We start from the raw sequence: 12,002 nt of genomic DNA on the forward strand, positions 1-12,002 counted from the left end.
CTGGGGGACACAATTAAACCACAGAAAAGCAGAAGGAAAACAGTCTCTACTCCTCTCCGAAGTGGTTGGGCCGGTTTACAGTCCCACTAAGTGCACAACAGTCCCCTTCCTTCTAGCCCCAGGCCCGCAGTTGTTACTGGATGACAGCCATCTGACAGGTGTGAGGTGCTATCTCATCCTGGTTTTGGTTTGCATTTCTCTGATGATTAGTGATGTTGAGCACCTTTTCATTATCTGTTGGCCATTTGGATGTCTTCTTTGGAAAAAAAATATCTAGTTAGTTCCTCTTCCCATTTTTTAATTGAATTGTTTGTTTTTGTTATTGAGTTGTTTGAGTTACTTATAAATTTTGGATATTAGCCTCTTGTCTGACACATGGTTTGCAAATATTCTCTCCTATTCTGTAGGTTGCCTTTTTTTTTTTTTTTTTAGAGAGAGTGGAAGGGAGGAGGAGAGACAGAGAGAGAGAAACACGGATGCAAGAGATTTGATTGGTTTCCTCCAGGACACACAGGCCAGTACTGTGAATGGAGCCCACAACCAAGGTTGCCACCGAGGTACATGCCCTTGACCAGAATCGAACCCGCGGCCCTTCTGTCCACAGGCTGATGCTCTCTCCACTGAGCCAAGCTGGGTGGGCATCTTTGTATTTTTTTAAAATATATTTTTATTGATTTCAGAGAGGAAAGGAGAGGGAAAGATAGAGACATCATTGATGAGAAAGAATCATTGATTGGCTGCCTCCTGTATGCCCCCTACTGGAGATCGAGCCCGAAACCCAGGCATGTACTCAGACCAAGAATGGAACCAAGATCTCCTGGTTCATAGGTTGATGCTGAACCACTGAGCCACACTGTCTGGGCTTGCCTTTGTATTTTTATTGTTTCTTTTGCAGAGCAGAAGCTTTTACATTTGATGTGATTTCACTTGTTGGTTTTTCTCTCCTGTTTGTGCTTTTGGTGTCATATCAAAAATATCATTGCCAAGACCAATGTGAAAAGGAATAAAGGAAACCTCATTTAAGACGGAGCTAGAAGCCGTGCTCTCATGCACTACCACTCACCACACCTGCAGACTCCAACAGAAAGAAGGCTATCTTGCTACTCTAGTGGGAGGAGGGAAGATTTTCCCCTTGCCTAGCAACAGACCTAGCCAATGAGAAACGTCCATGACTCAGCCAATGGAAAGCTACTACACTTCAGAACTCCCGGTTTCTTCCAATGGACATCCTATATAATAAAAGGCTAATATGCAAATCAACCAAACAGCTGAACAAACAGTTGCTATGACGTGCACTGACCACGAGGGGGCAGACACTCAATGCAGGAGCTGCCCCCTGGTGGTCAGTGCACTCCCACGGGAAGCACCACTCAGTCAGAAGCCGGGCTCAGGGCTGGCGAGTGGCGGGAGCCTCTCACACCTCCTCGGCAGCACTGAGAATGTCCAACTGATAGCTTAGGCCTGCTCCCTACAGCCTAAGCCATCAGTTGGACATCCCCAAGGGCTCCCGGGCTGCGAGAGGGTGCAGGCCGGGCTGAGGGACCTCCCCCCCTACCCCAACCCCTCCCTCAGTGTGTGAATTTCATGCACTGGGCCTCTTGTTGTTTATAACAGCCCCTCCCAACTCACCCTTTTTCTCTATAAAGTAACATTTCTCTCCTTTTTTTCCTCCAGACTTACCTAAGTTTTGCCATGGCTAACATGTCCCGAATTGCAATTCTTCTGTCATTCCAATTCCTCTGAATAAGCCCGTTTTGCTGGTAAAATAACTAGCTGTTTTATTTTTGAGATTGACACCAATGTCAAAGAGCTTCTTTCCTACATTTTCTTCTAGGAATTTCATGGTCTTGGGTCTTCTGTTTAAATCTAATCTATTTAGATTTAATTTTTGTAAGTGGTGTGAGATAAAGGTCCCATCTCATTTATCTACATATGGTTGTCCAGTTTTTCCAGCACCTTTTGTTGAAGAGACTATCCTGGGAAATGCATGGTTTAAAAATCTTCCACGTGTTTGTAACCAGGGAAACAGCCAGTGCTCTGGTGTCCCCTCGGGTAAGGCTGGAACTTCACGGGCTCCCCCTGCAGCCCTGGACCCAGTGGGAGGCTCTGAACCCTCCTGCAGGGTGGTGATGGGGTCACCCCACTGTCGCCCAGCAGCCACCGCAATCAGGGCCTCCGCGTGGCCTGGCCACAGCTTCCCCTTGCAGATGCCAAAACTGAAGCTGGAGGTGCCTGGGAGGTGGCACAGGCCGCCCCGTCCTGTGGTAGGAGCCCTCTGGGGGGCTGCTAGGGGGGCTCTTTGCTGACCTGCAGACACACCAACTGGGGCCTGGAGGGGGGGCTAGGGATGACGGTAGTCACACTGAGGGGAGCTTATTATGGGCCTAGCCCTCTTCTAAAGCTTTTCTTTAACTCAATCCAGCAACAGCCCTAGGAAGTAGTGCCCAGCACCCCGTTTTACAGATGAGGAAACTGAGGCACAGAGAAGCGGAGTTAATTCCCAAAGACACAAAGCCAGGAGGTGGCTGAGTCAGGATTTGAACCAGCATCTCACATGCCTGAGACTGGGTCCTGGTCTCACATAGACGCTCCCCTCTAACACACACACACACACACACACACACACACACACACACCAGCATCTCACATGCCTGAGCCTGGGTCCTGGTCTCACATAGACGCTCCCCTCTAACACACACACACACACACACACACACACACACACACACACACACACGCCACCTCCGCAGCGGCGCGGGGGGCCACTCCTCCGCGGGTAGGAAGGGGGCGGCGCGGGGCAGGTCCCCACCTCCCGGAGGAAGTGCCGGACCGGACCGCTGCTGGGACACCGGGCCGCCACCACCCGTCCCCTGGCGAGGACAGGCCATGGCCGAGCCGCCCCTCTACCCGGTGGCGGGGGCCGCGGGGCCGCAGGGCGATGAGGACCGACTCGGGCTTCCCGACGGGTCCGGGGCCCCGGTGAGCGGGGACGGGACCGTGAGAGGGCGCGGGGGCCCGGGTGGGCCGGGCGCTCCCGGTTGGGGTTGAGATGCAGCCCCGGGGCGGACCGAGGTGGGGCGGGTGGGAGCCCCGGGCGCCGTCCGTACGAGCGCCGTGCACGCCCCGCAGCTGGACGAGCTGGTGGGCGCGTACCCCAACTACAACGAGGAGGAGGAGGAGCGCCGCTACTACCGCCGCAAGCGCCTCGGGGTGCTCAAGAACGTGCTGGCGGCCAGCGCGGGCGGCATGCTCACCTACGCCGTCTACCTGGGTGAGTACCTGCCCCTGGGTGTGTACCCTAACCCTAACCCTAACCCTAACCCTCGGGGCACTGGCGCCCGACCCCAGGGCCTCTCGGCCCCCACCCCTCCGCCCTCCCTGCCCAGACCCGGTCTGGGAAAGAGAAACCTTCGGGCCGGTCGGTCTCCCTTCCTCTTTCACTTCCCGGTCCGCGGCCCGCGCAGCTGCAGTTGCCTCCCCTCCCCACGTGGGGGTGGGGGAGACCGGGCAGTGTCTCCGGGCCCCAGCCTAGGGGAACGTGGGGGCCAGGGGCTGGGACCCCAGAGACCTGCGGGGCGAGGCAGGTGGGGCGGGAGACGGGGATCAAGTCGCTGACGCTGCACAGCTGGCAGGACGCCGGGCGCCCCGCTCGGTCCTCCAGGCCCCCCCGCCAGGGCGTAGGGTGGGGGGACCCTTTGGTAAAAGTGTTCCAGCCTCCGCTTGCTCTGCGTGGCCGCCCCCCGCCGGGCCGCCCCTGCAGCTCCCCGTCCCCAGGTCTCCTGCAGATGCAGCTGATCCTGCACTATGACGAGACCTACCGCGAGGTGAAGTATGGCAACATGGGGCTGCCCGACATCGACAGCAAGATGCTCATCGGCATCAACGTGACGCCCATCGCGGCGCTCCTCTACACGCCGGTGCTCATCAGGTGCGCACGCTGCCCCCAGGGGCGGGGCGTCACCCTGAGCTTGAAGGGGCGCAGGGGCTGCCCTGGGGGGCTTGGGAGTCAGGGAGTTGGGAGACGCCTGGCCTCCCTGGAGGGGCGAGAGAGGAGGGGGGACGCCTGGGTTTGGGGGAGGAAACAAGAGCTTTGCCCAGGACACAGTGGGTTTCAAGCAGCTGGAATTCACTCAGGCTCCTTCCCTCAGCGGGCCTGTGACCCAGTGGCGTTGGCCTCGTGCCCTCCTCTGTGGCACCCCCCCTGGCCAATCAGCTGTGGCGGGTGGAGAGGGACCTTTCTCACGGAAAGGGCGCACCTGGGCAGGGGGCCCCCCGGAAGGCCTGCTTTAGACTGAGCTGGAAGGCCTCCAGCCAGCCTCCGGCCACTGCAAAAATCCCTCCACAGACACGCTATCCAATGGCGGTGGGTCTGTGCTCAGGCCAGAGACCAGCGGACAAGACAGATGGGTTTCAGTTCCCTTATCTTTAAAAAGAGAATCTTTATCACAATTGCACAGACAGTGTGAGAGTCGTAATTGAAACCAGAAAAAGGAAAATCCCTCCCGAGCCCTCCAGAAAGTCGGCTGCCTTTATTGTCCCACCGCGTGTGTGCGTGTGTGTGCGTGCATGTGTGCGTGCATGTGTGCGTGCATGTGTGCGTGCGAGGATGACAGTCAAGGCCTTGTCACCAGAGCATCCGTGAGCCACTCAGCAAGCCCCTGTCTCTGAGTTTCTATCTTAGAGTCCTTGATTCCCAGGCCAGGGGTCTCTCCCCACCTCACACAGCCTCATGCACTGAGCGTCGTGGGCACTCTGCTATTGGCCCTGGCAGTCCCGATCAGCCCGTGATACCAGCATCTCTCAATGCCCATAGGTTTTTTGGCACCAAGTGGATGATGTTCCTGGGCGTGGGCATCTACGCCCTCTTTGTCTCCACCAACTACTGGGAACGCTACTACACACTTGTGCCCTCAGCCGTGGCCCTGGGCATGGCCATCGTGCCTCTTTGGGCCTCCATGGGCAACTACATCACCAGGTGAGCCTGGTGGGCAGCAGGGTGGGAAGCTGGAGACCTGGCTAGGCCTCTGCTGCTTTGCCGACCTTGGCCAGAGGACCTGGGATTGGCCCCTCTGCCCTCTGGGCCTCAGTTTCCCCATCCATAAGATGCAGGGGCTGCCAGCCCATAGCTCTGGGTGCAGGAAGCAGAGGTGTCCGGCAGAGGTTGGGCTGGGGAAAGCCTTCTCCTTTGTGGTCCAGGATGGCCCAGAAGTACTATGAGTACTCCCACTACAAGGAGCGGGATGAGCAGGGCCCGCAGCAGCGCCCACCGCGGGGCTCCCACGCGCCCTATCTCCTGGTCTTCCAAACCATCTTCTATAGCTTCTTCCATGTGAGTGCCACATGTGGGGCCCTGGGGGGGACTCTAGCCTGGGAACCCACACATTGGACCCCATTCCAGTCTTGTCAGCCTCCTAGTTCCCCTGCTTGCTTACCCCACGTGATTAAAACCTCATTCCCTGGCTGTCCACAGTGCTGACCAGGGGGAAGTCCTCTGGCATTGGGCTATCCCCCTCTACCAGCAGGCCACCCCAGAGGAGGGAGGGCTCCCGTTCCCCCAAGGCTATGCCAAGACCCCGCCCAGATCATGCCTGTGCCTCCTGCCCACAGCTGAGCTTCGCCTGCGCCCAACTGCCCATGATCTACTTCCTGAATCACTACCTGTACGACCTGAACCACACTCTGAACAATGTGCACAGCTGCGGTCAGTCCTCATGGGGATGGGGTCCCCAAGCCCTGCTCACCTCCCCCACTGAGTTATCCTGCGGAGCCTGAGCCCTCCAGGGCAGAGGATGCTCTCTCTCACAGGGTTCAGGGCTGAAAGTCTGGGGTCCCAGGGCTCTGGTGGGCGAGGCACAAGGCCCTGTTAGAGTATATATTTAATCTGACCCAGCAAGGGGGGAGGGATGTATCAGGGAAGGCTGCCTGGGGGAGGTGCCATCTGGGATCAAGCTGCCTATGGGACCTCTCTTGGGGTCAAGTCCTACCCTCAAAGCTCAGTCAGTGCAAGATGAATGTATAGATGTGGGGGATGCACTGGCGCCGGCCCCCCAACCCTAGCCTCTGTGCAATAGGATGGGAAGGGGGATGGAGGTGGGAAGGGGGATGGAGGAAGGTGTTCCTTTCCTTGGAGTATGTTCAGCCCTAGCGGCCCTCACATCCAAACTGCTCTCCAAGGAACCCTGCCTTTGCATGCATTACCCTCGCCTGTCCCCTCTAACCCTCCCCTCCCGCCCACCCGCCCACCGGCCATGCTGCATTTCTTTGTGATTGAGTTGAGAGTGTGCCCTCCTCCTGCTCACAATGCTCTCACCACCGCTTCTCAGGTACCAACAGCCAGGGCATCCTCAGCGGCTTCAACAAGACGGTTCTCAAGACGCTGCCGCGGAGCCGAAACCTCATTGTGGTGGAGAGCGTGCTCATGGCAGTGGCCTTCGTGGCCATGCTGCTGGTGCGGCCCAGGACGGGGGGATGGGGCGGAGTCAATGAAGTCTGGGGACTGAGGCGGGGAAATAAGGGTGCAGTCTGGGCGGTGGCTGGCTCCTGTGGTCTGAGTGGGGAGCCAGGGCTGAGTCCTGGGGAGTCGCCCCTCTGAGCCTTGGGGCAATAGGGCAGGAAGATGCCTGTGGACTGAGAGTGGAGTTGGAGGGGTACAGACTTGGTCTGGGGTTGAGGTGGAGACTGGGTTGGAGGGGACTGGCCGTGACCTGGGCTCTGAGGGCAGAATTGAGGCGTTGGGGGCGTGGCTAGGGTGTGAGCGGAGGCCTGTGGGTGTGTCTAGGGGCGGGGCTTTGTGCCGAGAGGCGGGGCGTATACCTAGGGGCGGGGCCTGTGCCGAGAGGCGGGGCCGGTGCCTGGCTGCCCGCCCCCTCACGGCGCGGGTCCGCAGGTGCTGGGCTTGTGCGGGGCCGCGTACCGGCCCACGGAGGAGATCGACCTGCGCAGTGTGGGCTGGGGCAACATCTTCCAGCTGCCCTTCAAGCACGTGCGCGACTTCCGCTTGCGCCACCTCGTGCCCTTCTTCGTCTACAGCGGCTTCGAGGTGCTCTTTGCCTGCACGGGCCTCGCGCTGGTAGGTACAGCCTGCGTGGATGGCAGTGAAACAGTCTCTGTGGTTCAGTCTGAACCTCAGATAAACAGCGACTAAGTTTTGAGTACGGGTCTAAGTATGTACAAATATGTCCCAAATATTCCCTTCCCTCTTCCCTTCCTTTATTTCCCCTCTGTCTTGGACACATTATTTTAACCTCTCCGAGCCTGTTTCCTCCTCTGTGAAGTGAGGAGGGGTTCGCTCCCGGAGGGGTTACATGATTGAGATAGGATAACACCCATAAGGTATTTGGTTCCTTGTGGGGTGCAGCTTTGGTGCCTGGGAACAATGTCCGAGCATTTTCTCTGCTCCCTCCCTTCCTAAGAGCCTTGAGCCTTGGAGGGGCTTAGCCCCAAGGTGGCCCAGAGAGGGCAGGGTGGAGGCCTCATGTGGGGAGGGCTAGAGCCTTGGCCAGTTGACCTCACACGTCCACCCCCCCACCCCACCCCACCCCCCAGGGCTATGGTGTGTGCTCCGTGGGTCTGGAACGCCTGGCCTACCTCCTTGTGGCTTATGGCCTGGGCGCCTCAGCCTCTTCAGTCCTGGGCCTGCTGGGGCTGTGGCTGCCCCGCCAGGTGCCCCTGCTGTCTGGGGCCGGATTGCACCTGCTGCTCACTCTCAGCCTCTTTTTCTGGGCCCCCAAACCTCGGGTCCTGCAACACATCTGGATCCTCTATGTAGCAGCCGTCCTCTGGGGTGTGGGCAGTGGCCTCAACAAGACCGGACTCTCCAGTGAGTACAGCCATGGGCACGGGGACGGCTGGGCAGTTGGGGGTAGCACATACATCCCAGGGCCAGACATGGGGTCCCATAGACACGGGAGGTCTGTCATGGGGTCCTGTATACATGGTAGAGGTAACTGGATCCTGTGGACATTTCAGGGGTGGATAGAAGTTCCGTGGCCATCGTAGGGACAGATGGGGAGAATTGTGGGCACCCTGGGGGCTGGTGTGGGAGTCCTATGCCATGGACATCCAGTGGGTACCCCAGGGTGGGCATGGGGCCCTATGACACTGAGGGCTCAGTGTCACATCTGTGGCTACTTGGGGTAGGTATGGGCTCTGTGGAAACCTCTGAAGGACAGTGTGAAAAACATATTGGGGATACTCTGCTTTCATACCAGGGACAGGGCCCATTTGACATCGTTTTCATGACACGGGAGAAGATTCCGTGTCTGTGCCCTAGGAGCATGGGAAGCGCAGGCGGCCCTGTCCACACCCCAGGTGCAGGTGTAGGTGTGGCCTTTACAGAGAGGACCTGGGGGCCTGGTGACGCCCAGTGCTGGTCTGCAGAGTCCAGGCCCCTCGTCTGGGCTGCTGGGGTCGGGGCACCGGGAAGCGGGGCCCTGTTGGTGGAAAGGAGGCAGTGGGTCAGAGTTCAGCGCTGTGATGACCTCTGCCCTCAGTGGGCATATGCCAGTGACATGCAGTGGGTACACACAGCTCAGCCATCGGGGTCCTCCACATCGGCATCTGTTCTGAGGGGCCGGTGCCGTTAACCGTTTTGAACATCGCCCCTGGGGGTGTGGCACAGTGGAGGTCATGCTTGCTGCAGGCGGGGCAGGGCTGCTCAGGTGACCCCAGCACTTACCACCAGAGAGAGAGTCAGGGGTGGAGCCCACGCCCTGGACCACGCTCTCGTGGCTGTTTTGCTCAGGGGCAGCCAGCTCTGGGCAGCATCCAGCCTGGGTACCTTGGACCCATGTCATGGCTGGACTTAGGCCTGGTCCCGACATCCTCTTCTTTCCAGCTCTGCTTCCTGTCCCCTCTCTGTGGACCCTCGGGCTCCATGTCCCTTCACAGCAGCCCCATGGGGTACAGTCACGCTGCAGGGCTTACAGTGGGGTGTTCATGTCCAAGTGGCAGGCGAGGGTACTGCCAGGTGCTGTGTGGGCTTTTTCACATTAAAACCTCTCAGTGTAAGTATAACATATATGCCTGGTCTCATTTTCCAGATGGGAACAGTGGCCTGGGGAGCTGACTTCTCTAAGTCACCCATAGAGCCAGCATTTGAATCCACATCTCTGTGCCAACTCTCTCACTTTACTGGCCTGGGCATACAGTCTGAGTCCCCGACTCTCTGTCCAGTTCTCCTGCCCACCCCAGGGAGGATTCTTAGGGAAATATGTTCAAATCCCCCAGCGTCAGGCTTCATTTGTAGAAAGCTCATTGCTGCAAGCAGGTTGACCTCCCTGAGCCAGGGGAGAGGAGGAGAAAGTCCCGGCCGGCCTGGCTCTGAACAGCTGGGGCCTCAAAGGGGACAGGATGTGATTGGCACAAACGTTTCCAGCCCCAGAGCGAGGCCCACCTGCATCTCATCTCATCTCTGCTCTGCTCAGCTGCCCGGGCAGTGTAGTAACCAGCATATCCACTAGGGGGCAGGCCAGGACCGGTCTATCGCTTTCTAGGCGAGGCCTGGGACCCTGCACAGCCTAGCACTAGTGGGAGATCAGGACCCGTGCCCTGGGTGACACTACTCCCATCCCTGCCCTACTCCGTCTGCCACAGCACTGCTGGGGATCCTGTACGAGGACAAAGAGAGGCAAGACTTCATCTTCACCATCTACCACTGGTGGCAGGCAGTGGCCATCTTCGTTGTGTACCTGGGCTCCAGCCTGCCCATGAAGGTGAGGCCGAGTGGGGTGGGGGAGGGCTCTGGGGCATTAGGCACCCCACCATCCCCCAGCTCAGGCAACAGACCCCTTCTGAGTGCCCCCCCCCTCCCGGCCTCGTAGCCCCGGGAGGGCACCACTCACCAAGGGTTGGCCCCAAGCCCAGCCTTCACTTGCTGCCTCACCTCCTGAGGGCCTCAGTTTACCCCTCTCAGAGGTTGCTCTTTGCCTGTGGGGCATCCCAGCCGCCTGTGTGTCTCTGGAACCTGTTCACCAGGTGTCCGGCTCCCAGAGGGATGCTGAAGGTGTGTCTCCCTTTCTGGCCATGGGGAGCAGGGTCCTCATGCTCTGCTCTCACTCAGCGGGCGGGTCGGTGTAGCAGGTCCTTCCTGACCAGTATTTAAAAAATGAAACAATAGAAAGTAGCCGGGAGTATGTATGCGAGTGTGTAGGTACTGAGTGATGAGGTAGAATTCTTTCTCACTGTGTGTTACCGTCGAGAAGCGTTACTTACGGTCCCCGCGTGTAAGGGACAGAGGGACCTAAGCCCTGGTCAAGGGGGGCCAGGCCTGTGCCCGCACATCTCAGCATCTTCACATCTGCCCGTGGAGGGCGGAGCTGGGATGGAGTCTTGCTGGCAGGAGGGTGCTCAGGGAGGCGGTGGGAAGGGGCCTATGGGGCGAGGGACTGGTCAGGGAGGGGGCGCCGGCCGCGAGCCCCCAGCACCCCTCCCTGTGCCCAGGCCAAGCTGGCGGTGCTGCTGCTGACGCTGGTGGTGGCCACGCTCTCCTACTTGTCGATGGAGCAGAAGCTGCGGCGGGGCGTGGCCCCGCGCCAGCCCCGCATCCCGCGGCCCCAGCACAAGGTGCGCGGCTACCGCTACCTGGAGGAGGACAATTCCGACGAGAGCGACGCGGAGGGCGAGCGCGGCGGCGGCGGCGGCGGCGGCGGCGGCCGGGGGGACGGCGCGGAGGAGGAGCCGCTGCCCGCGGGGCCCGGCCCCGAGCCAGCCGGCGTCTGCCGCCGGCCCTGCCCCTACGAACAGGCGCAGGAAGGCGACGGGCCGGAGGAGCAGTGAGGGCGCCGCCGCCCCGGCCTGCGTTGACCGCGTTTTGGGTGGGGCCCCCCTGATGCCTGCGCTACCTTCAGGAAGGACCTCCAGCCCCCTCCCCAGGTTGGAAATACCCCTCCCAGAACCGGGGACCACTTGAGCCTGGGCTCGGCTCCTCAGCCCCCTCCTAGGTGGGGTGGGACCTGGAGATCCCTCGGCCAGGCCTAGGGTTTGAGGGAGCACAGCCGACACCACCCCTCGCGGGGCCGCTCTCCATGACCCACTCTCCAGGCCGGCCGCCCCCCAGCACGTGCCCCAGCCCCAGAGCAGGGCGAGGGTCCCCGCGCCGCCCCCCTTCTCCCCGGTCCTACCCCAGCTCTCAGCTGCAGGCCCGGGTGGAGCTTGTCATGCGCTTTGCACATCCTATCCCTGCGGCCCACCAAGAGGTACGACTTTTTCTACAAAATAAACAATAAAGAGATTTTGTATCGTCCTGACTGGAAGTCTCAGGCCGTGGAGGAGAGGAGAGCTCCCAGGGTGTGAGTGGCTGACCCAGTTTCTGGGGCACCGTGGTCTGAGGCCTTGACTTCCCCCAGGTGGGGACGGTCCCCTAGGCCCCGCCCACCAGGTTGGCCCCTTAGGCCCCGCCCACCAGGTTGCCCCTTGGGCCCCGCCCACCAGGTTGCCCCCTAGGCCCCGCCCACCAGGTTGGCCCCTCCAGGGAGTCCCGCCCCTCCGGGAAGCCGCCCAGTTTTGCCAGGCCCACTCCCACCGCCCAGGAGAAAGAAGTGGGGACCTGGGCAGAGTGACGGGTCTGGAGGATGGGACTGCTCCCTCCGGTAGTCTTCACAGCATCCCTACCCACCCCCATTTTTTTTTCATCTGTTGGGGCATTTCTGCCCACAGCTCCCTGGGGGATAGGGTCCACTACTAAGCCGCGGCAGGGTCACCCTAGGCCAGTGTGGGCCAGCAGTGTGGTTGCCCGAGCCCAGGTAAACGTGGCCACTGCCCTCTACCGGCTTCAGCCTCAATGCCCATGAGAGATTCAGACCCCCTCCAACCCGAGAGGCCGCTTTCTCTACCCCGCCCCTTATGGGAGAGGCGACTGAGACCCCACTCTGAAGGCTGTAAACGCCTGGGTGAGGACTGGCGAGGGGGCCACAGTAGGGTCATGGAGTCCCCAACTGCACCCAACAGTTCCTCTGCTGGGGCCACACCATTCCTCATGCGCCACATCCCCCCACCCCCTTCCT

At 59.9% G+C, this 12,002-nt stretch overlaps 1 protein-coding gene across 1 annotated transcript; it reads left to right on the forward strand.

Annotated features, from left to right (window-relative positions):
* The first annotated feature begins 2,783 nt into the window (after positions 1-2,783).
* Positions 2,784-11,231, forward strand: UNC93B1 (unc-93 homolog B1, TLR signaling regulator). The gene is made up of 11 exons (XM_008147019.3): positions 2,784-2,979; positions 3,130-3,271; positions 3,775-3,928; positions 4,814-4,975; positions 5,197-5,329; positions 5,608-5,701; positions 6,324-6,448; positions 6,887-7,069; positions 7,546-7,819; positions 9,595-9,713; positions 10,441-11,231. Exons 1-11 carry the CDS (start codon positions 2,887-2,889, stop codon positions 10,774-10,776), a joined length of 1,815 nt encoding a protein of 604 aa, XP_008145241.2. The 5' UTR covers positions 2,784-2,886; the 3' UTR covers positions 10,777-11,231.
* Positions 11,232-12,002: the final 771 nt, after the last annotated feature.

Source organism: Eptesicus fuscus, chromosome 13 (assembly GCF_027574615.1).
Source record: "Eptesicus fuscus isolate TK198812 chromosome 13, DD_ASM_mEF_20220401, whole genome shotgun sequence".
In the NCBI taxonomy this organism is placed as follows: domain Eukaryota; kingdom Metazoa; phylum Chordata; class Mammalia; order Chiroptera; family Vespertilionidae; genus Eptesicus; species Eptesicus fuscus.

What these genes read in the sequence shown, in the direction of transcription:
- UNC93B1 (XM_008147019.3), top strand. Translation starts at nt 2,887, where the DNA reads ATGGCCGAGCCGCCCCTCTACCCGGTGGCGGGGGCCGCGGGGCCGCAG. An exon ending in CACCTACGCCGTCTACCTGG is followed by an intron (nt 3,272 to 3,774) that starts GTGAGTACCTGC and finishes CCCCGTCCCCAG; the next exon opens with GTCTCCTGCAGATGCAGCTG. An exon ending in ATGGGCAACTACATCACCAG is followed by an intron (nt 4,976 to 5,196) that starts GTGAGCCTGGTG and finishes TTTGTGGTCCAG; the next exon opens with GATGGCCCAGAAGTACTATG.